This window comes from Sceloporus occidentalis, unplaced genomic scaffold (assembly GCF_023333645.1).
Source record: "Sceloporus occidentalis isolate IW3139 unplaced genomic scaffold, rSceOcc1.0.p SCAF_19, whole genome shotgun sequence".
Taxonomy (NCBI): Eukaryota; Metazoa; Chordata; class Lepidosauria; order Squamata; family Phrynosomatidae; genus Sceloporus; species Sceloporus occidentalis.
In genome coordinates, this window is record NW_028316999.1 from 2,356,024 (window position 1) to 2,377,625 (window position 21,602).

Sequence of the window (21,602 nt, forward strand, 5' to 3'; positions counted from 1 at the left end):
AAAAGTATGTCACTGTAACTGGGTATTTGTTTCCAATTCCAGAGTTGTATCTTTACAGGATATGTAGTTTACCCTACAGACAGTTTATACGCATCAGTGACAAGATGTCTAGTGTCTGATTTTAAGTGGAATGGTCCGTTCAGAGATGATGTGGATTTAATACCAAATTTAAGGCTCTCTTAAACATAGGAGTATCAACATCATATGCCTCTGCTTTTTAATGCCCAGTGAACTAAAAGCAATCTAAATCCAAACACTTTGAAATCATTCTCTGCAGTGTTTTCTTTGTTTAGCAATGGATTTTACTGACTAAAAAAATGTATTCAAGTTTGAATTCAAAGAGCACACCACCATGGGGTCATATGGTGACAATGGCAAGCTAGGTACTGTATATGCCTTTGTTGCCTGTTAACCAAGCCCTTGCTATAGTGAACAGGTGGCTGAACTGATTGTGGACAATAGTTGAGACATCTCTGCATTCTAATACGTTTGCTTATTTCAGGTGGAAGAAGCAGAAGGGGTCTTAGATCGAACTCAGGAAGTTCGTGTCAGGGAGACAGTAGACGCTCAGAAATTCTGGATGAAATATTTGAAACTGCAGGTACAATGAGAAAGTAATAGTAATGAGAAACCCTCACCCTTTCACCTGCATGGTGTACACAGCCGTTACAGCGTACTCTACATCAGTATAATTAAGACATTTTCACGATGCCCTGTGTGTAACGCTGTTCTGCGCACTATTACACTGATGTGTTCCCATGGTATATCCTGTATCCATGACAATGATTATCATTCATGAATTACCCTTGTCATCACTGGCAGCAATCTATTATCCATACCCCTAGTCAGGTAGAGCAAAAAAACAAACCTATAACTTATTTCCTCAGGGGTGAGCCTAGGGTTAGTGGGCCTGGATTCAGTATTTCTTCATTTAAATCTATAATAGATTGTCAGGGATGATGAAGTTTACTTACAGAGAATATGTTTTCTGTGCTTATATTTCCGATCCCATACTCGTATTGCTCATTGTTGCAGCCCTTCCAGCGTCCCCTTTAAGCATGTCCTCTGAGAACAGCTTGGAGAAGCAGCGATGCCAGGAAGGTGAGTGTATTTACAAGACCACAGCGCAGAATTTACAGTGAAAAAACAAACGCTATAGACAAGTGAGACAAGCTAATCACACAATCTCTGTACCACAGGTCAACTTAATCCCTTTGGTTCTCAGAAATCATCAGATCCCTCTCTGAGTTCAAGGTATGATTAACTTCCTCTGGGTATGGTTGGTATGGCCTGGCTTTATTTAAAATGTTCTGTATTTTTACTTAAAGGATCAGTGTGGGTAAAAGGAGGATTCGCAGCCTGTCTGGAAAACTGGCCCCGCTGAAACCACCGTGTATTAGTGGAGATAAGGAGAGTTGCCCAGAATTGGGAATTCAGGACTATCAAGCACTGGTAAAACGTGCAGACATTATGCTGAAACCTGCTAATCCATAAAACTACCCGTGCTTATAGTTACTTCATAATAAACTCATTTAAATTCCCTTTTGTTTTCTCCACAGATCTCTTTGCAGTCTGCAGAAGGCTTTTTCAACCTGAGCAGCTATTTTTCCAGTATAGTTCAGATTTCTTTGCAGCGTCTACTCCGTGCCTCCCCCTACAGCTCTCACCGTGGCACTTTAAGTCCAGTGTCTGAACCATGCCAAACAGAGCAAGGAGACATCCTGCGAGGCGGAGGACAGACTTGCAAGGGGGGCTCACAACCCCAAGTTCCAGTCACTCAGGACTCTTCCTTTCTTCCTATACTTGCTACATCATGCCCTGAAGCTCTCTGCCATCAAGCAGACAGCGGCCGTGGGTCAGAGACTGACCCGTGTGATACCTCTCCATGCCCTTCTGAAGCTGGCACAGAGCAAGACACAGACATAGAGGGCTGTTCCTGGGCCACAGCTGTAGCACTTGCGTGGCTAGAGCACCGCAGTGCTGGCTACTTTACAGAATGGGAGCTGCTGGCAGCGAGGGCAGAAGGGTGGCTACGTACACAAACTCTGCCCGAGGGCCTACAGCTACCTGCTCTTAAGGGGGCAGCCCGTCAGCTCTTTTTGTTGCTCCGTCACTGGGATGAAAACCTCAACCTAAACATGCTTTGCTACAAACCAGGTGATGTTTGAAGAGGGAAATAAAGGCATTGATATAATTTTGGCTAATGTCACATCATTTTCACAAAGCCCCACAGTAGGCAATGGTTGCTGCATTTGGCACCGCCATGAAAATATTACCTTTTATACAATGGTGAGATTACGTACCAACATATTTCACTTAAATTCTGTATTTATTAGATTAAAAAACAAAAAATAAAACATACATGATTGTATAGCTGAAAATCCACCAGAATGAGAATAGTGGGAGATCAGTTCTTAGCACCATCCTTTGAATGTGCTGTCCTGAGTATTGGCCATGGGGCTGCCAAGTTTATGTATTTAATTCCCTTAAACGGCTTTAGGAAATTAGTCCTTCCTCTTACGAGAGACCCGTGTGCCGCTTGCGGTGCTAGGAGTACAAGTATCATCAGGTGGCGTACCGTACCACAGGTGAAGCAGAATGGCTCCGTGACAAAGGTGAAGTACTATGGAGCTGAAGACGGTGGAAGGAAAAGTATTCCATGACAGCTCGATCAGGCCTAGGATGAGGATCCTGCAAACAGGGCGAAAGAGCACACAAGGTAAATTTACACCAATGTTTCCCTCGCCACCTTGTGTCATACTTTTATAACTAACAGTTCTTGAGATGCATACTTAGCTAGCGCTGGCAAGGCTGTGGTATCTGTACACCACAGAAGATATGGCAACGAGTGGAAGTACCAGACGTAAAACTGGTAATGCAGAGAACGGCTGAACATAACGCCCAAGAAATTACTGGAGAACAAGACAAATATTATCTCTGTGAGAGTTAAGGTGCCAGCTTGTACGAAAAGAAAGCAGGACTATGTTTTATGTTATTTTGGTTTTTGCCCCTACTGCCTTTAGAAGGGAGCTTTGAAATATATAAAGGATACTGTTTGCAGAAAGTTGGTGTGAAGATTGTTTCCTCTGGCCTGGAGCCTTCAGAAGTGACATGATGCCTTGCCCAGATCTGCAGAGAACAAAAAACTAATGAGAGAACGTCTTTCATAGCGTATTCTCTAGTGACCCCCGTCTGATAACATCTCTTGACCCTCACTTGTGCCAACGGCGTAGGAAAAATAACAGCAGTGAAGCCAGGTGAGCCGCCAGCAATGCGAAGTGGAAAGCCCGGTGCTGGAACACAGACTCGGGAAGAAACCGCCAATTCACTGTCCACTCGAAAAGAAACTGTCTCCCAAAATCAAAGGACCGGAGTAGGTATCCGGTAGGATTTTCCAGCAGGAATGGAAGAGCCAGCACCACCTGTTTCATCATGTAAAGAAAGAGGACTCATGTTTTTGTAGACACAATGGTGTGATAAAGATACCAGTACCTGCAACTTTACATTTCTAACACCAGGACAATCATATAATGAGTTGGTATTAATTCGCCAGAGCAACCACAAAGGTTTTTTTTTTTGTTCTAGACATTAGTGGTAGATAGGAAGCTGCTTACTGTTTACTCTTTCGCTTTTCAAATTGATAACATCCCTCCCTGTTCATTTTCTGGATTTTTACCTGCAGTAGACCACAAATACCCAGCTTTGGTAGAGTGTGCAGAAAGCCAAATCTCCATAACAGTAGGTAGAGCAGTCCCGGGGCCAGCAGTAGTATGTTCATCTTGACAGATACAGCCAAGCTAAGAAAACGACGATACGGGAGAGACGGTCACACGCTGCATTAAAATACTATGTGTGATAAAAAAAAAACAACGCGGAAAGGCAGGGAATAATGCATAAAAAATACATTTCTTCTAAATAAGAAAAATACATAGCCTATAACAGACTGTCTAGACAATACTATAAATCGTTATCTTGCCAGTACTGTTTATTTTACAGATTTGGATGGTTGCAATACCTTTTGAGTACTGAAACCGGCTACTACATTTAACTATTTACGCTGTGTCTGTATTCTCAGAACACCTAAGTTAGGGATAGGTTATGGTCAAAAACATCATATGGCAAATACACGGTTAATGACTAGGGCATGCTAAATACCGTATATATTTTATTTAAAAGCTATAATTATTGATCGTTTACAGGGGCTGAGAGTTAAATCACAGGATCTGTGTAGTGGAAGTACTTGAAGGTATATGTGAAAAAGCTCAGGGTACAAAGCAATGGAAGTAGAGAGGAAATAATGTCAGAGTTGCTTGTGGTTTAGTGTTAAAGATTGAACACATCTCATGTTATCAGATTTTGCACCAAATGTGTGTGATGATCACTGAAAATAGTGAAGACCCATACAAAAGGACCATTTATGGAACTATATAAAACGGAAAAGCAGTCCTTGGGTCCCCATTCCAGATGTAGGCTGTTCCAAAACCAAATATGTGAGGAGGACCAGGAACAGAAGTCTTATGAATGATGTGTTAGGGACTTACATAGAAAGTGACAGCCCATCCAGTCTGCCCAACCTCTGAGTACTTTCCTTTAGTACCTGCCCTTATCCTATATCTAGCTTGGCTTTATGCCTATCCCATGCTTGCTTAAATACCTTTACTATATTAACATCTACCACTTCTGCTGGAAGGCTATTCCATGCGTCCAGTACCCTTTCCGTAAAGTAATATTTTCTAATGTTACCATTAAACCTTTGCCCCTCTAGTTTATGGCTATGTCCTCTTGTTGTGGTAGTAGTTTATTTAAAAGGAGAAATATCTTCCTTTACCTTGTTGATTCCCTTTAAGTATTTAAAGGTTTCTATCATATCCCCCCTGTCACGTCTTTCTTCCAGGCTATATAGGTTAAGATCCTTTAACCTGTCCTGGTAAGGTTTATCTTGTAATCCATAAACCATTTTAGTAGCCCTTCTCTGAACTTTCTCCAACATTTCTATATCCTTCTGGAGATACGGTCTCCAGTACTGTACACAATACTCCAAGTGAGGTCTCACCAGTGATCTGTACAACGGCGTGAGCTCTTCCCTCTTTCTACTGCTAGTACCACTTCACTTTCTAAAGAGTTGTTCCCAACGGGTTTATCCTTCACAAGAATTTTTAAGCCATGGTATGATGGGAGAAGACTTTGCTTGAGAGATTAAGCCTGACAGTGGCTGGGTTGCATAGCACTTTAAAGGTAAAATGTTTCAATAACATAATTTTACACATATATATATATATATATATATATATATATATATATATATACACGTATGTATGTGTAGTATGATGTCACCTGTAAAAGAAGCAGCCCCAGTTCCAGCGGTCCTGCAGCAGTAAGTTGATGGAGAAAAAAAGGATAGCCATAGCTACTGGATCATTGAAAAGCCGCAGCAAAAAGATGGAGTGCACACGGTAAGAGGCGCAGCACATGAAGAAAAAGACATATGGTGGTACCTATCACCGGAGATAAAAGAGGCAAACACTGTCTGAATAAATGTAACACAAACACGCAGAGGATCACCTCTAAAATTGCTGCTTAGGCAGAGGAGGTGCAGCTTTTGTGTTTTCGGATTACCCACCTTCTTGGTGACCGCGTAGATACGGAATACGAGAAGCAGCGTTACGAGATAGAGAGCAGCGAATATGTACTGGGCCAACCGAATGTTACGGCCGTGCTCTGTTATGTAGTACAGCGCGCTAAAAATGTAAACAAATCCCGCAGGGTACCTGAAACACAAGATGTATAGAACATGAAACACTCTGTATACAGAACGGATCACATTGCGAACACTCCATATATGAAAGAATGCTCTGATGCGGAAGGCGTGTACATGCAATTACAGCAAGGTGACATGCAGCGACAGGCCTTCGTACTCACACCAAGGGTCCGGTGTCGCCCTGAAGCTTCGTATAGTCATAGGTGCCGTTTAGTACTCCTTCTACCTCATCCATATAGGCTTTCCAGTCTATCTCGGTATCTGTGAGAAGGGTAGATGAGGATCACCACACAGCAATCTCTTTAGACAGTGGACATCAAGCGTTAACTCCATGATCCACTAATCAGTACCAGGAAACCACTCTCATTACCCCAGCCACCCCACATATTACCCCCCGGCCTCGTGGCAAAACACAAAAGGCGCATGCTAGGTCTCCGGCCATCGCACTCACATGGCACTTTCTTTATGACCCAGTGGGTGACCCCCAGCTCTAGGAAGCACAGAAATGCCCCAAGCACGGCCGTATACCGGGGGTCGGTCAGAAGTTGTTGTTTGCTCTGCCATCCTTGTCGCACGACCTCAGTCAGGCCTGAGAGGGACCCTGACGACCACCCACTGGGTGCCCCTCTTCTGCGGAGCCCACCAGCCGGAGGCATCATGCAGGGTAACTTCTAATTTAGACCGGACGGAAACAGGAAGTTACATTAAGGGACCGGCTACGTATAGCCGGGACACATCAGCATTGTAATGGGTGAGTAAAATATTTAACTGACTCCATGCCAGTGGCATGCTCATATTGACAGTACACGAGCACGGTACGCTGTCATACGTGCAGTGCATACATATTGCGGGTCTGCATGTTACTAACAGAACACGTGTCGTAACACATTTTGCGATTGCACAGATTGTCACGGAGGCTGCGACGTGTTTGTACTGGCCACGGGCAGCCAAAAGCCCCGCCTTTACGGAAGTGTACGTGCCGCCTGCCGGAGAGATGTTCCTGTAGCACCAGCCGGAAGTTGCACATGTCCAGCATGTACAAGGAGCCGGTATATTGGGATGACCGCTATGAGGCGGAACGAGCTGTGCCCGGAGGATATGACTGGTTTGGGACATACCGGGATTTCGCAGAGTTGGTCAGGCGAGAGATTAGACCCGGGACCCGAGGGCTAGTACTCGGTATTTGCACGTTCTTACAATACATGGCAATACACGACACTTATTGATGCTTGATACTTAAAGACACGGAACGGGTTTCAAATTGTGTTCTTCCTCCCCATGCCCGTATCTATCTGTGGGGTTAAGGCACTAAAAAGAGAGCTGGGGGAAGAGTCTATTATCAAGAGCTAACACTGGCTGCTTTCTCCAGCCTGAGGGGCTGAGCTGGCCCTGTATAATGCATAATGTGTGAGGAGAATACAGCCACGCTGTTCCTGCTGTAGAAGCTAACTGGGGTTGGCCCTTCTTAATGTATGTTGAAGTCCAGGTGCTGATTTCACAATCCTGTTAATCTCTTTAGTAAATAATAGACATGTGCAAATGGGCCAAAAACAATTCAGATTCATTTTCAGTTTGTTTTTGGGCAACTAGTATTGTTTCCTTCCAATTTGGTTTGGCTGAAAATTCAGCCTTATTTGGCTTCCGCTTCCGATATCTTCTTTCTTTGTCCGCATTTCTGCGGACATAAACCTAGCGGGAACTTCTGTCAAAATGGTGGTGTTTGCGTTGATGTCCTCTTGCTGATCCTCCAATCGATGAAGAGGATGTCTCTGAAAGCGCCAACTGAGGGCAATATGGCAGCAGTTCCAGCTGGGTTGTTTCTGCAGAGATGTGCACGAAGGAAGAAGATAGCAGATGGAAGATAGAAATGCAGGAGTGGTCAGCAGAGAAGGTAGGGAAACATTAGAGTGCGTGAGCGGTGAATGAATGTGGCCCGTGAATTTTGGGTGAATATTTGGAGCTTTTTGCTTCGTTTTCTTCGTTGGGGATTTGGTCTCATCTTTGGGGCTTCCTACCAATCGCCGAATTAGCCAAAATTTGGTAGATCTAGTAAACAGACCCCTGTGTGAATCTTTTATTATTATTTATAGTTTTATATAGCGCCATCAAATTCCTTAGTGCCGCACTGGCCCTTTAGTTTAGCCATCTTAATAATGTATGTCTGAAGCAGTCTCTTACTTTGGACCTTCTGCCCAACTGTAGACTGGTTTTATTGATTGTGTGCTCTTCACTGTCCCTGTAACGTCCACGTTGGGGGACAAGCTGATGCTCTGCTTTATATTATTATTATTTTTTTATTTTTTTTAAAGCGAGCAACCAATATTCTGATGATTGAACATGTCTGAATCCACTATGCTAAAGTAATGCACCCCCTAATGTTTAAAGTAGGTATATCAAAACAATTTAGAACATAGTATTATGGCTTGCCCCTGAAAGGGAATCCAGGTTATTTTCATATGCCTATATTTGCAGCACATGAAACTGATTATTAGAATCTTGGTTGAGCTCAGTACCTGATAGTATGCAAGGATAGGCAAAGTGTCCTTACAAGGATGAATCCGCCATGAGCAATGTTGGTGCCTACCCCTGTATGGCATGCTTCATCATTTAACGTTCTGTTTGATATTTGCTCGTTGTGCTTGGAAAGTAAAAAATAGCTGACATGGGCAACATAAATATAATTGCATTTCATGAAATAACTTCTGAAATACAATTTATACAACATTTATAAAATGTTGCTGTTTTGTTCCACTTGCTGGAAAGCTTAATGTTTCTTTACTTAATCATATAGTGATAATATAAAAGCAACTGATCTATAGATGGAAAATACTTTGTTTATTCTTTAAGTCTGTGGTTGGGTCAGTGTGTGCTCACCACTGGACATGGATTGTTTGGATGCTATTTCTGGATTAAAACTGGTCTCATTTACCTGATGCAAAGATTGGTTGGTAAAGGCGTTTGCATTTCAAGCTACTCCATTGCTGGTTGTCGTATAATAATCCTTTCTTTTGTAGGATGTGGCAACAGCTCGCTTAGCCTGGACCTGTACAAGGAAGGGGTAAGCCCTGTCGTTAGCATTGATTACTCTCCAGTATGCATCACGGAGATGGCACATAAACATGCCGGGATTCCTGACATGAGGTGGCTGGTGATGGATGCGCGGCAGCTTACGTTTCCAGATGGAAGTTTCGATCTGGTCATTGAGAAAGGGACGCTGGATGCCATGATGGTCGGGGAAAGAGACCCTTGGAGAGTTAGCCCTGACGCTATTTCTCTGGTAGATCAGGTGCTTAGTGAGGTGGGTTAGATGTTGTGCGTGCTGTACCTTTTATAACATGTGGGCTTGTATGCGGACACAGATTCCCTCTTGCAGTTCCCCACTAGCTTGATGTGTGCAGTTTAACTATTGCCTTGTGTGCACCATTCATACAGCCAATACTTATTTGCCTATTGTAGCCTTTTTAACATTGCGTGAAAGTATCTGTTCCTTATAGGCTTTCTTTAGTTTCTCTTCATTGTGACTTTGTCGTTGCCTGTATTGTACACCTGGGGGTGCTGCGGCATTGTGCTACAACCGATTATAAATAGGCTGCGTAAAAAGTCCACCTCGTATTCCCAGATCTGTGTGTGTTAAATGTGTTTTGGCTTGTGTCATTTTTACAAACCGTCCTCTGTGGATTTCCCTGCAGCCTGCTGTAGTTGTGCATCATCGGTTCCCAGCTTGGAAAATTACCTCTCTTTGCACATATCATAAGTAAGACATATACTGAGTGCAGGTCACGTCGGTGTCGACGTAAAGGGTGGGATTCAAGTCTGAGGATCCTTAATGTATCTGCTTTACAGTAGAGCTTCTCTGCCTCGGCATTAGTAATGTTAAAATGTAGCCCTAGCACTGAACGTAAATGTGAATATTAACTTAGAAAAAAAAAAAAAAAAGCCTGAATATAAGACTATCCTATAGGAAAAAAAGTTTTACTAATAAATATTCACATATTTTTGTTTTTATTTCCTTTTATTTGCCAACCTGCCCCCAGGTTTGCCACTCTGCCCCCAGAAAATCCCTGATATGCCACTCTGCCTCCCTGGTATGCCTTATACCCCCTTGGTAAGCCTTATACCCCCTGATATGCAAATGCGTATGGCAGATTCTCCAAAATCTCCTTAGTGGCTGTGGGGGCACCATGTTAATTTAGAGGGAGCTCTCAACTATTATGTGCATTAAAATGAATACAGTGGCTGCAGTATATTGCTTTATACATATGGTGTGAAAACCAACCTGAATCATACAAGAAAAGCCTGTGTCTTAGCGCAAAAGGAGTAAATGAGGCTGGTATATACGCACACTCATGTGTAGCAAAATATATACTCCTTGTTCACCGTCCTTCCATATTATTAAAACGAATACATATTCAGCTAAAGGAACCTACAAGACAAATTTCACAGACAATAAAAAGAAAAATTAAAGTGAAAAGAATCATAGTATGCTATTCAGATATAAACTCACAAGCTATCGGTTATTCATGGATATTATGTTCCTAAATGAGACATACACAAACGCTGCAATAGTGACATATACAATATATCCTCCTGTGTGGAATTTGTCTTGTATGTTTGTTGGGTTGAATATCTCAATCATACAGGCGCAGGGGAAGAATAATACAAGATGCCCTCTTTATTAAAATCAAGACTACTCTGCCTTAAGAGTCCTCAATCACCCTATTTAAGAGAGATCTGCCGTAAAGCCGCCTCTTTGCTGCTCCAAAAGGCACTGTTATGTAAATTACATTTGTGGGGGGGGGGAATGCACGTTAATTAATTGAGTTGGTTTTGCTCAATTTGTGAAGTCTTTATGTATCCTAAAATAACTTGAAATTTGCTCATTGGATACACGCTGGCTACATTGCCAATAAAAATTGCCAAAATATGTCTTTTAATGCTGTTCGGATTAAGTGAGCTCTGTAAAATACACGGTATATACTATATTTTACCACAATAATTCATTTCATTCTATGTAACCTGTAACAAAACATCAGACTTGGTTCCCTTTCTGTTACGAAAAGTGAGGTTTTTCTTTCTTCTCCTATTGACGGTGCCTTTGTCTACATGTAGGGTTAATGTGTTTTTATTTCCCTTCCCTCTCCATCTCGTGTTCCCGCCAGATATCCCTCCTTGGCAGAGGAGTTTTATTTCCTAACAATGGAAAAATCAATACAAGAAGGCATTCTGAATGCTAAAATGGTATCTCCGTCTCCTGCTGCCATTGACCACAGTCCATTGATTTTTGAATAATGTTTGTCGAGGAGGCCTCAAGACACACTGCGTTTGTAAACTTAGTCATATGGGGTTTTTTCTTCGTCCCAGAATACATTTGTCATGACAGAACCAATATGCTAGGATTTATTTCAGCATCCCTAAATATAGACAAGTATGTTGTTTTGACAAGCCCTTTGCTCGTTTCTGAATATATAATGTTGATTTTCTCTCAGATTAAAGATGAGCGGCAAGTGTTAAAGTTCAAGCGTAATTGTATGAAAGCATGATTTCTTACTTGTGGGTTGCAGCCGTCCCTAAGAGAGGTCTGAGAATATGTGAAGTGGGAATGGTAATGGGACTATTGCTGCTGGGCAATGAGTGAAGATAACAGGTCCCAAGAAATGGCTGTTACCAGGGTGGCAAATTTGTCGGGAGTATCAGAGACCTCCCTTGAAAGGTCTGTGAACATATCGGCAGGATCTTAGGCGCATACAGGACTGGAGACATATCCAAGAGGATTGCTGGTAGAGGTCTTCCTATACTTGGTAGGTCTGGTGGACTTCACTGAGGCAGGCCGAGAGCAGCAGCCCCATAAATGCATCTCTGGAAAATGGACATAAACACATACGTAAAGCATGTTCCTCTTGCGTGTATAAATTAAATACACGTCTGTTTCTCAAGACTCTACAATTTCCTACAATCTCTTGCTGAAGTATTTTCTCCTAGGAACATTTAATTCTGTCTTTCAAATCCCTCTGGTAGTGAAATGGGTGCAAGTGGGAGCAGTTGTAGGACGTCTAATTGCAGTAATGCAACAAACAGGAAAAGATTCAGGTTGGATGACGATAAGCGTGCTGTGTCTTTTTAAATCTTCAAATGAGTGGATTTCAGGTGACCAGAAACATTTGCTGTTTCTCTAGCTCCCCCCCCCCCCCGATTTTAAGATATGAGTGTTGTGTTGCTTGGTTTACCTACTTAAAAGTACAGTGATATACTTTAAGAAACCCCCCTCATAAAAGAGGATTAAGTGATGCCTAATGCCTGCATCATCCAATTGCGTTGTGGTTATGGACTATTTAGAGAGTGAATTTCAGGAGCATTCTCAACATAAAACAATGACCATGTCTAATGTTTCAAATGCAAGCAAATTCCTAGAACCTTCCTTAAAACTTTGCTTTGTATCCCAGGGCTCAACAAATCCCAGGTCGCCATGGCGACTGAGAACTTTGTCTAGGTAAGGGCGTCCAACGTGCAGCACGATGTAGCGGACCGGCCAGGTGAGCTGGCAGACCGACGTTCATGTAGTGCGGCCGCGAGGTGAGGTGGTAAGACCTCTGTGTGTGCACGCCGGCTGCTTTAATTTTATTAGGCGGCGGGCTTGCACACACCATGCTGCTGAGTGGCAGTGCCTCAGTGAGGCTCTTTGTCCCGCCCCTTTCAAGACTTGACACTCAAGGGGGCGGGGCTCACAGAAGAGTTTTTTTTGTGATGGGGAGAGGATCGTCACTTCAGAGGAGAGAGGAAAGTGGACCTATATTTAAGGGGCTAATATTAATAATAATAATGTTTTTATATAGTGCTGTAAAATCGGTAGACAGGACATAACAAGTAGTATGTAACATAACAAATTGACTTACAGAGACAACAGGTGAGGAAGGGCCCTGCTCAAACGTGCTTACAATACACATGGCAGTGGGGGCATCAATAGACAAAAGGGTGGTTGGGCATCACATAAATTAATACTAAAGGGGGCATCACATTAACCGCTATAAAAGGGGTGGGGGGATCAGTAAACAAGGGAGGAGGGTTGGCTGGGGGGGCAACACATAAATCAATGCACATGGGTGCGGTGGCACATAATTCAATACTAAAGGGGGGCCTGGCTGGAGCATTAATACACAAGGGGCAAAAATATAAAAGGGGTGTTAATGATGAATACAAGGCATGTTCATGGCCACAAAAAGCCAAATGAAAACCACTAATATATAGAAGATTTGGTGTGTCACATAAGAATATATTAAATTATCTGCATAACTTAAATGCCCATGACGTTTGGTTTTCATCTTTTTTTACGTGTAAATTAAAGATCAGTTATTTTTGTGTTTAAAATAAAACTGTTAGTTTAAAAAAAAAAAAAAAATCCTGGCTCCTAACTTTTTTAGCTGGCTCCTAGATTCAAAATAAATTTGTCAAACCCTTTTGTATCGGGTCTGAAAATATTGTAATTTCAGAAGACAATCCACACTGCAAATATTTTGGTCTGTGCTTTATATCTCTTCAGAGAATGATGAATGATGTGCAATGCTTGTGTGAAAACCGTTTGTTTTGGATGCTAGGCTATTTGTTCGCAAGCATATGTTCATTTTGTTTAGTCATATATATATCATTTTAGCTTTGGAAAATCCTTAATGGCCTTTATTTGTGTTGTCACACATCACTCCGTTTTTGTCCATTCTCCTTTCGTAGGTCCTGTCACAAAAGCCATGGTATGACCATAGATACGTTAGTTATCAGTTGCTAAACTTTGATCTGCTAATATTTCTCTACTCTTAGATTTATCCACCGCTAACTGTGTAAGTATATCACTGCCTCTTTAATATTAACCTTTTGGCACCTACCTCCAACTCCTTCATTCCTCCTGTTTCTTCTTCATTCATGCTCCCCTGATAACTGCATTGATGCTTTAAGGCATTCAACCCATGATAATTTGATACTGTGTAGACCCCCAACCTTTCTAGAGCTCTTATCCTGGGAATGCTACGTTTCCCTTGCCTCGTGGTGACTGATGTCTTCTAACCTTCAGGACATTGAAGGGTACATGTCTGTATAAAACTTGTGGGGCCCTGATTGTTTCCATGGAGACAATAGCAGTGTGTTCTGCCGTGGATATTGCCATGGAAACAAAAGCCTAGAGGAATCTTTTTAATTGGATTGATGGAAATACCTAATTTTCTTCTTATGATCCCCTTCCCCTACACCCAGTGCCACATGGGTTCATGAGACAGTGAGTCACAACTTTAACACTATTATATTGGCTTAAAGGCATTTTGCCTACCCAATAATGTCCTCTTTCTCCATATATTTTTATATATTTTTTGTGCAAAATTCTCTTTATGCCTTGCCTCTTATTCTCATTTCCATTCCAAAGAATTCCTCCTCCTTTTTCTTCTCACTTTCTCTGCCATATCTGTTGTACCCCCCCATCTCCTCGTTTTAAGCTCAGTGTGTTCTGTTTACCTTTGACCATCCTAGAAAGGGCTATAAGTTGCTTTTGTAAGAAACTTTTAAGCTCCTCAGCCAGAACTAAGCAGATATCCATTCTAAAAGGAGTTGTGATATATCAGTGTGTGTGTTTCTGTGTATTTGTATATACACATATATATTGTATATGTGACACTTGGCTCTTACAATGTTTCTTCCAAGGTGAGCAGATCTGTAATAAAACTTCCTTTTGTTTTTTTTATAAGGCATCTTCATTTAACGTTTTAACTAGAACTCTTACCTTCATTGGGGGGGTGGACAAAAAACTTAATCAAATGTACCAAAATGTGTGCAATATTTATTTATTTACTTTCCCCTGTCCTACAGGTTAGTCGAGTGCTTTCTCCAACTGGATGCTTCATCTCAATCACTTTCTCCGCTCCCCATTTTCGCACACGTCATTATGCACAGCCTGCATATGGCTGGTCTGTCTCATGTGATACATACGGCAGGGACTTCCACTATTTCCTGTATACCATGCGCAAGGGGCGGGAACTGACAACCTTTGACCTTGAGAGGGGGCGGAGTCTCCATGCACCGCCTATTCTCCGAGAGACACTACCAACACTTGCTGAGAATGATGACGAGGAGTTCCTGAAAAATATCCAGATCTGAAAGGGATGGCAATCTGGGCAAGATCCAGCCAGGAAATGTCAGCCTTGAGAGAGTATTTAAATGAACAATTAAGAGTCTTCAGATACGTCTCCCTACTAATAGATCATCATAATTACAGCCTCTTGCATTTGATTTTTATTTGCTTTTAAGTTTTATTTATTTTTTAGGTGTACCTTTCATTTTGGGGGGTAAAATATCATACATCATTTTGTTCTTGCTGGGCCTTGTAAGAGACACCTTCTGGATGCTAGTAGTGTGTTCTTGCATTTTGACAGCAGAACAACCATATAAGAGAACCCAAAATCTGTCTTTGGTGTAATTGGTGCCACCTGGTAGTTGTTTACTACAGAGGTATTGGTGAAATGGGTGCAACGTGTGCCTAGTGGGTGCAATCGGCCCAGGGTATGCACTGAGCTGGGTTAGTAGGTGGGTAGTTAGGGTTGTTAACAGGTGTCCCTGGTAATTGTCATGCAAGCTGGGTGCCATTATAGAACGTCTTCACCACCTGCTTGTCTTCTGGACATCCATTGGGATGCAGTCACCCTCTTTGGTGTTACCGTATCACAGCTGCCTTTTGGCTCATGCAAGCCTTGTCATATTAATCAAGGCCTATAAGCTTTGTTGGAGTTATTGCATAGAATTAGGGCATAAACTTGGCTGGGGAATGGTGCAAAGAAGGACCACCTAATACTAGTTTTACTGTCAGGCACAATCTCACACTCCACAGGTTGTCGTCGTAACAGTACCTTACGGCTGTGCATTCTTCAGTAAACTGTAGAAAACCCCCAAACGCGCAGAAATATGCACTCCTTGAGGGCTCTCGTGGAACATTTTGTTTACGCTTACTGTGCTTCCAAAGACTAATATACAAACTCGGCTAAACAGCACGGGAGAGCTAATGATGCTGGGTAGACATTGCGTGTCTGTTTGCTTAATCATTCCGCGAAAGTGAACAATATGAAACTGCCTTAAAGATCTCTTCAGTATTCCAAGGTGAAAGTAGTATAGCACACCTCCTGCGTGAATCTGCCTTCTGCCCATCTCTGCATTGTGGAAACGTCTGATTCATCCACATTTGACTTTCCCGAACGATTCACGTGAGATTTAAAAATGGTTGCCTTAGCATGTGTACAATTCTCCAGCTGGGTTGGTGTGTGTAGTCACTGCGTTCTGGTGCATGGAATGCTTTTAGACAGTAAATTAAATGATACTCGCACCCCGGATACTATTAGGGTGCTACAGGCAGTTCTTGAATTTGTTCTAAGAAAGTTAATGTGTTTTTATGCAATTTTACTTGCAAAAGTAGTATCTAGCAGAAGCTGTTCTAAGTGTATTTGTCACATTATTAGTTGTCCTATGGTCTGTGCTGTGACAGAAAATCCTGCATATTTAAAGTCGGGGATCTCATTGGACATAACATTATTCCAGATATCCCTGCTTGTGTTTCCATGCAATGCATGCATAGCGTCTATTATTTGGACCCTATGTGCATCATCTTTTACACATTTCGCTTTGCATCGGTTTAGACGCCTAATTGGAAATATATTTTAAAAAAATAAATAATACTTTACTCATAACCCCATCAAACACATATTCTGTAAGTAATGAAATCGGGTTTCTTATCTTCTTTTCTGTATCCTTTTAGTGCATTCTCTGCCCCTGGGATATTGGGTGCAATAATGGTTTGCAGTCTCGGATGTATTCCTCTGCAGGGAGCAGCAGACATTCTATTTAAGCTATTAAATACTGATGCTATTTATGTCTTGCAGCTGAGTTATTACATAATCGCTCTTGAATGGCAAGGGTGAGTGTCTGTGTGGGTGTAGCGATGGGAGGATGTTCTGTAAGGTGTTGCTGTATATCGTATTGCGTAGCAGAATTTAGTGTCCACACCTGTTCACCTCTGTAGTTACTACTCTGCGCTTCTACAATCTTTGCTATTGAATATATGAAATGTTTAGCATAACTACAAATTCATTAAAACTGTCTGCTTGGACTTTTTTTTGGGGGGGGTTAATGTAAAGCAGTGGGGAGGTAGCACGTTTTAAAGGGTAACCTTAATTTTTTTTGCTGCATATTAGAGATTTGTATGTGTTCTAGCTCTATTATAGTATCCCAGTCTACGGAGATGACATTGTGGTAAACCATAGAATTATTCAGCCTTAATCACCCAGCCTGAAACTGTGACTCGTGAGTGGAAAATATTTCGTCTTACAAGAACACTTCATTAGCATTGCTTTGAAGAGTTGGCGCCATGCAGTGTTTAAGCAGGGAAAGTCACCCGAAATATCATGACTGGCAACAATGGCAGCCTCAAGATCGGCAAATTAAAGCAAAATGAAATAAGATAGAGCTCTGTGTTTAATGCTCAATGGGGAAAACCGTAATTCCATGAGATTTCCCATTCAGAGTGTGAGGAATGATTGTATGGGAAAAATATTCATAGAAAAATCATGAGAACAAGAACTTAAGACTGCGGCTCCCATCGTATGCATTTAATGTACACATTGATATATTGCTTAAATTAAAACATTCACCATTTTTTATTATTAGTATGTTTGTTTTTATAAATTGTGCTTTTTTTTTCTTGGTTCTTGTGTAATGTTTTCAGGCAGCAGCATGTTATCAGTTTCTAGCTCTGTTCTCACAGTCCACATCCAGTGTGAAAATGTTTATTCAAACAACATGATATACAACCAGGTATTGTCTATATTACTGTATACAGCACTGTATGTTATGCTCAAGGGGAAAATAGCCCACTTCATAGTGTTCTCATCATTAAGTTTTGTGTTCAGTAGCAGTTGCTGGTAACATCGGTGTTTATTACTCCATCTCCTCTGACCTTCCCTTTCTTCTCCTCCGTCACCATTCTATGGCTGTCGGTTCCAATGAGCTTCCTTAGTAGATGAATGATCATACCAAAGCCAGGGATGTTTTATGTTTTAAATTTTCATCTGCAAACAAATTTGTGTAGGCTTGAGCCTTCTGAACAGTAAAATGTAGGATTTGTGAAAATGATGGATCCTATTTAAATCAAATATTTAGAATTCATAAGACTACTTTTATATGAAGCAATATTTGCCTTCACAGAGTGCTTGCCTTATTTTCTTCCTCCCGCTGTAATTCAGCGATGCCAAATGCCGCTTATAGCTATTCTGTTTTGTGGCAAAGAGCAATACTTTGGTGCTGTATTCGGGACTTGTTGTGAAAGGTTTCTAGAGATATTTCTAGAGCATATCTGTAGATTCCTGATTATAATATATGACAATCTGGTGCTTTATCTTAAATCTGCTTAATTAAGCTTTATAACATATTTTTAACTGCCAAAGGATGTTTTTTTGTTTTGTTTTTGAGAATAGAAAAATAGAAGATAATGTATGAATAATATCATTCTATTTGAAATTGTAATGTTTAATGCTGTTATAAAAGAGTAGATAATCCCTGGTGCCGTGGGATGTCACCTTTTGTGTTCACTGTGAAGATATCATGTATTACCAATCTGTATATGGTGTGATAATAATTGCAAGGACATTAATAAAGAAAAACCATGAACTTAATGTAATGCACTCAACACTCATTTAAACCACCCTTTTGTAAATTATTCTCAAAGATATTGTCACATTTAAGGTGTCAGAAATTAAGCACCAATGTTGTAACCCAAGTTTTTTTTCTGGTTTAATTACATACGTTTATATGTTTGGCAGTGGTGGAGTTGGATATCAATCGGTGTGAAACCGAAAAAATTGCGGTGGTTTCTTTAATGTGCATTAAATACAAAAAAAAAAAATTAAGCTTCAAGTGATCGATTAATCAGTAACAGTCAATTTGGTTCAATCCACCTGTGCTCATGCAGCAATCTGTGTTATGGTATGCCTTTTGAGGTTTAGGAAAGATGGATTGCAAAACGAATATGCCTCTTACAACTCTTTTTAAAACAATTACTTCGTTAAAAACTTAATCTGTAATACCCGTACGTAGGGTATACGTACGTATACGTTTTTTCCCAACCCTGTTGACGTCCCTGGTTAGAAAACCCTTATCAACCAGTGCTCTGTCTCTTATGAGACCAAGTAAGCTCCAAAGTATTGTGTAGAGCAGTTGTGGCTAAACGAGAAGCGTGGTGGATCTCTCTTCTTCTCACCCCACCCTTACTAAGGCAGCATTAGCCAATCAACAATAAGCATGGGGAATGATATCTTAAAATGTAGCTCATGAGAACAGGAAGATAACATGAAGATAACATGCCTGCTCTATGGTATACACATTAAATGGGTTTCTAATTTATATCTGTATCAAATTTTTAATCTGTATGCACAATTACTTGGGTTTTAGTATATAGAACTGCAAAATATATTTCAGAAAAGTGGCAAATTGCATGTAAATAATATTCAACTTTCTTAGTCTTTAACATTCGCCGGCTATTCTGAAGCTTCTTTGTTGAGTACACTGTCAGTGGTTTAGAATGTCGGTCATCTGAACACACCTGAAATGTTGCAAATATTCATGCAACTTGCATACACACACAACTTACTCTGCCCATGGCCACAGAAACTGGTGTTTTCCAACCAAGAAGATAAATGGAACTCGCATTTCGCAGTAAATAAACAAGCATTTTCACCCCCCACTGGTGATTATTCGTTTTATTTATTTAGTCACCAAATACAATTGGAATGGTAATAATGTACAATGAGTCATTCTCAGGATGGCACAGCGTTGCCTTATTAAATCAGAAAATGGTGTATTATTATTATTGGTGTTATTATTGTTGAACCATAAGTCCATGCAGAGGATTCAAGAAGCTTTTCAAAAAAAGAAAAGTACAAAATTAAAAACACAACTACTGCGTCCCATAAAAGAGGCGGTTAACAGCTGTTATGTCACATTCAGAGACCGAGTGTATTCCTGGCACCAGCCCTTGGGTGCAAACCGTGACACATATATCCCAGGTTCTGGCTTACATGGAACACCAGCTTCTCAAAGCTCACCATCAACCGGAGCTAGAGAATGGAGGTGCTATTACCAGGGCCTGGGGCATATACACCCTCACCAAGTGCCATGCAGTGATTGGAATAACCACTAATTCTCCATGCTTATGTGCAGGTCAAGAGGATGGTGCCAATGTTATTCCAAAATGTACAAATGCTGGTGACCTATGCAGAGTCTGTTCACATTATAAATCATTACTTCTATACATATATTTGTATAGCTCTATGAATAACTATATATGTGTAAATATATATATATAATAATTACAACGAAGCACTGGAGTAAAAATATATACAAAATATGCAGGTAAAAGCAATGTAAATGGACACCTACATGTGCAAATATCATTTCTCTCTCTCTCTCTCTCTCTGATACTGAAAACAAAATATAAAATTAATCTGATATATACAAAGAAAACGGTTGCTTAAAGATGCCCATAAACTACATCATTGCCTACATAGCTTTTTAAAAAATAAAGCTAGCGAATGAATTATATATATATAATCATATAGAAGCATATAGAGCAATGCATTTAGGTAGACACTTACACTATACTATACTGTGCCAGGCATCTGTAGGGTGGCGAAATAATGTGCAGAACAAGCATCTGTTGTGTAATACCCAGTGAAGCCAGCATGGAATGGATTGGTGGTATGGGTGCCAGTGGCAGTTGTGACAATCTATAAGGGGTCACATTCATGGTAAGTGGTTCAAGCATGTTCTGTAAACACTTGGTGAGGGCACCTCCCTTGGGGACTGCCCTTTGGTGGCATCCAGCCAGCTGACACTTTATTCTGCGTCCAGAAGGTGGCTGTATCTCTGACGTCATGTTTGCACAGTCAAAAGCATATATCTGAATTCATATTAATAACAAAGATCTGTTTATAAAAATACAAATGTAAGGGGTCCTCTTAAAAAGGAACGTGCGGGAAGAAAGTGTGGAATCCAGGGTGAAATTCGGAAGCTCATGCAAGAGATGGTGCAAATAAAGTCTTTTTTTTGTTGTTGTCTTGCTTGGGTTTGGACAGCAAAGGGACAGCCTGTGCCTGCTCTGCGCCCTCCAGCTGCTCTGCTTCCGACCTGCTGGTATCTGGAACGTGTGGGAAAGATGAAGATGGGGACATTTGTGCAGTCAGTCACATATTGTTCTGGAGCTCGCGAGATGCTAGTTTGATGGACATGATGAGGTTGTTCAATTCAATTAAACACATATTTGTGTGTGTGTGTGTGCGTGTATATATATATATATATATAGATATATGTATATATATATACACACACACATACATGTATTTTTCTAATACATTGGCAATGTGGGCAACTCATGAGTCCATACAACAATAGATTAGTACTGACTAGACACAGGTCAATGTCCAAATAAAGTGCAACTAGCAACCTACAGCCCCTTGGGGTGTACACTGTGAGTCAGGAGGAGGAGGCAGCACCTGGCAAGGGTTGGAGGTGACAGACACAAACTCCATGGTGCTCCAGTCTACAAGCACCTTCTTGGCACACAGGTAGAAGCTGACAAGATCAGCAGCCCCTACTTTCTGGGGTTGGCTTTAACATGAACTGAAACTCATCACTACCCCCAGAGCCCCAGAGTGGGGGACAGTGACGAGGGATAAAAGGATGGTGCTGAAATGGACGTCTCCACAGTGGAGGTCATAGACCGGGACTTAGTGGAGTGGTGAGCCGGATGGCACCGTCAGGAGACCTGCAGAGGGTC

General features: G+C 41.3%; 2 protein-coding genes across 2 annotated transcripts; one reads left to right on the top strand and one right to left on the bottom strand.

Moving 5' to 3' along the window:
* Nucleotides 1-2,504: 2,504 nt before the first annotated feature.
* On the bottom strand, nucleotides 2,505-6,414 carry LOC149302304 (dol-P-Man:Man(5)GlcNAc(2)-PP-Dol alpha-1,3-mannosyltransferase-like). The gene is made up of 9 exons (XM_089482410.1): nucleotides 6,210-6,414; nucleotides 5,920-6,019; nucleotides 5,621-5,768; nucleotides 5,335-5,495; nucleotides 3,677-3,797; nucleotides 3,217-3,422; nucleotides 3,053-3,129; nucleotides 2,793-2,937; nucleotides 2,505-2,691 (listed from the first exon to the last, which is right to left on the bottom strand). The coding sequence occupies exons 1-9, from the start codon at nucleotides 6,412-6,414 to the stop codon at nucleotides 2,505-2,507; spliced, it is 1,350 nt and encodes a 449-aa protein (XP_089338536.1).
* A 378-nt stretch (nucleotides 6,415-6,792) lies between these two features.
* LOC149302305 (EEF1A lysine methyltransferase 4-like) lies at nucleotides 6,793-14,887 on the top strand. Its single transcript, XM_089482411.1, has 3 exons — nucleotides 6,793-6,937; nucleotides 8,773-9,056; nucleotides 14,600-14,887. Exons 1-3 carry the CDS (start codon nucleotides 6,793-6,795, stop codon nucleotides 14,885-14,887), a joined length of 717 nt encoding a protein of 238 aa, XP_089338537.1.
* Nucleotides 14,888-21,602: the final 6,715 nt, after the last annotated feature.

Coding starts and splice junctions, on each gene's coding strand:
- LOC149302305 (XM_089482411.1), top strand. CDS start 6,793: ATGTACAAGGAGCCGGTATATTGGGATGACCGCTATGAGGCGGAACGA. Junction 6,938..8,772: donor GACCCGAGGGCTAGTACTCG/GTATTTGCACGT, acceptor TTTCTTTTGTAG/GATGTGGCAACAGCTCGCTT. Junction 9,057..14,599: donor TAGATCAGGTGCTTAGTGAG/GTGGGTTAGATG, acceptor CCTGTCCTACAG/GTTAGTCGAGTGCTTTCTCC.
- LOC149302304 (XM_089482410.1), bottom strand. CDS start 6,414: ATGCCTCCGGCTGGTGGGCTCCGCAGAAGAGGGGCACCCAGTGGGTGG. Junction 5,496..5,620: donor TCTACGCGGTCACCAAGAAG/GTGGGTAATCCG, acceptor CTCCGGTGATAG/GTACCACCATATGTCTTTTT. Junction 3,130..3,216: donor TTCCTACGCCGTTGGCACAA/GTGAGGGTCAAG, acceptor TGTTCTCTGCAG/ATCTGGGCAAGGCATCATGT.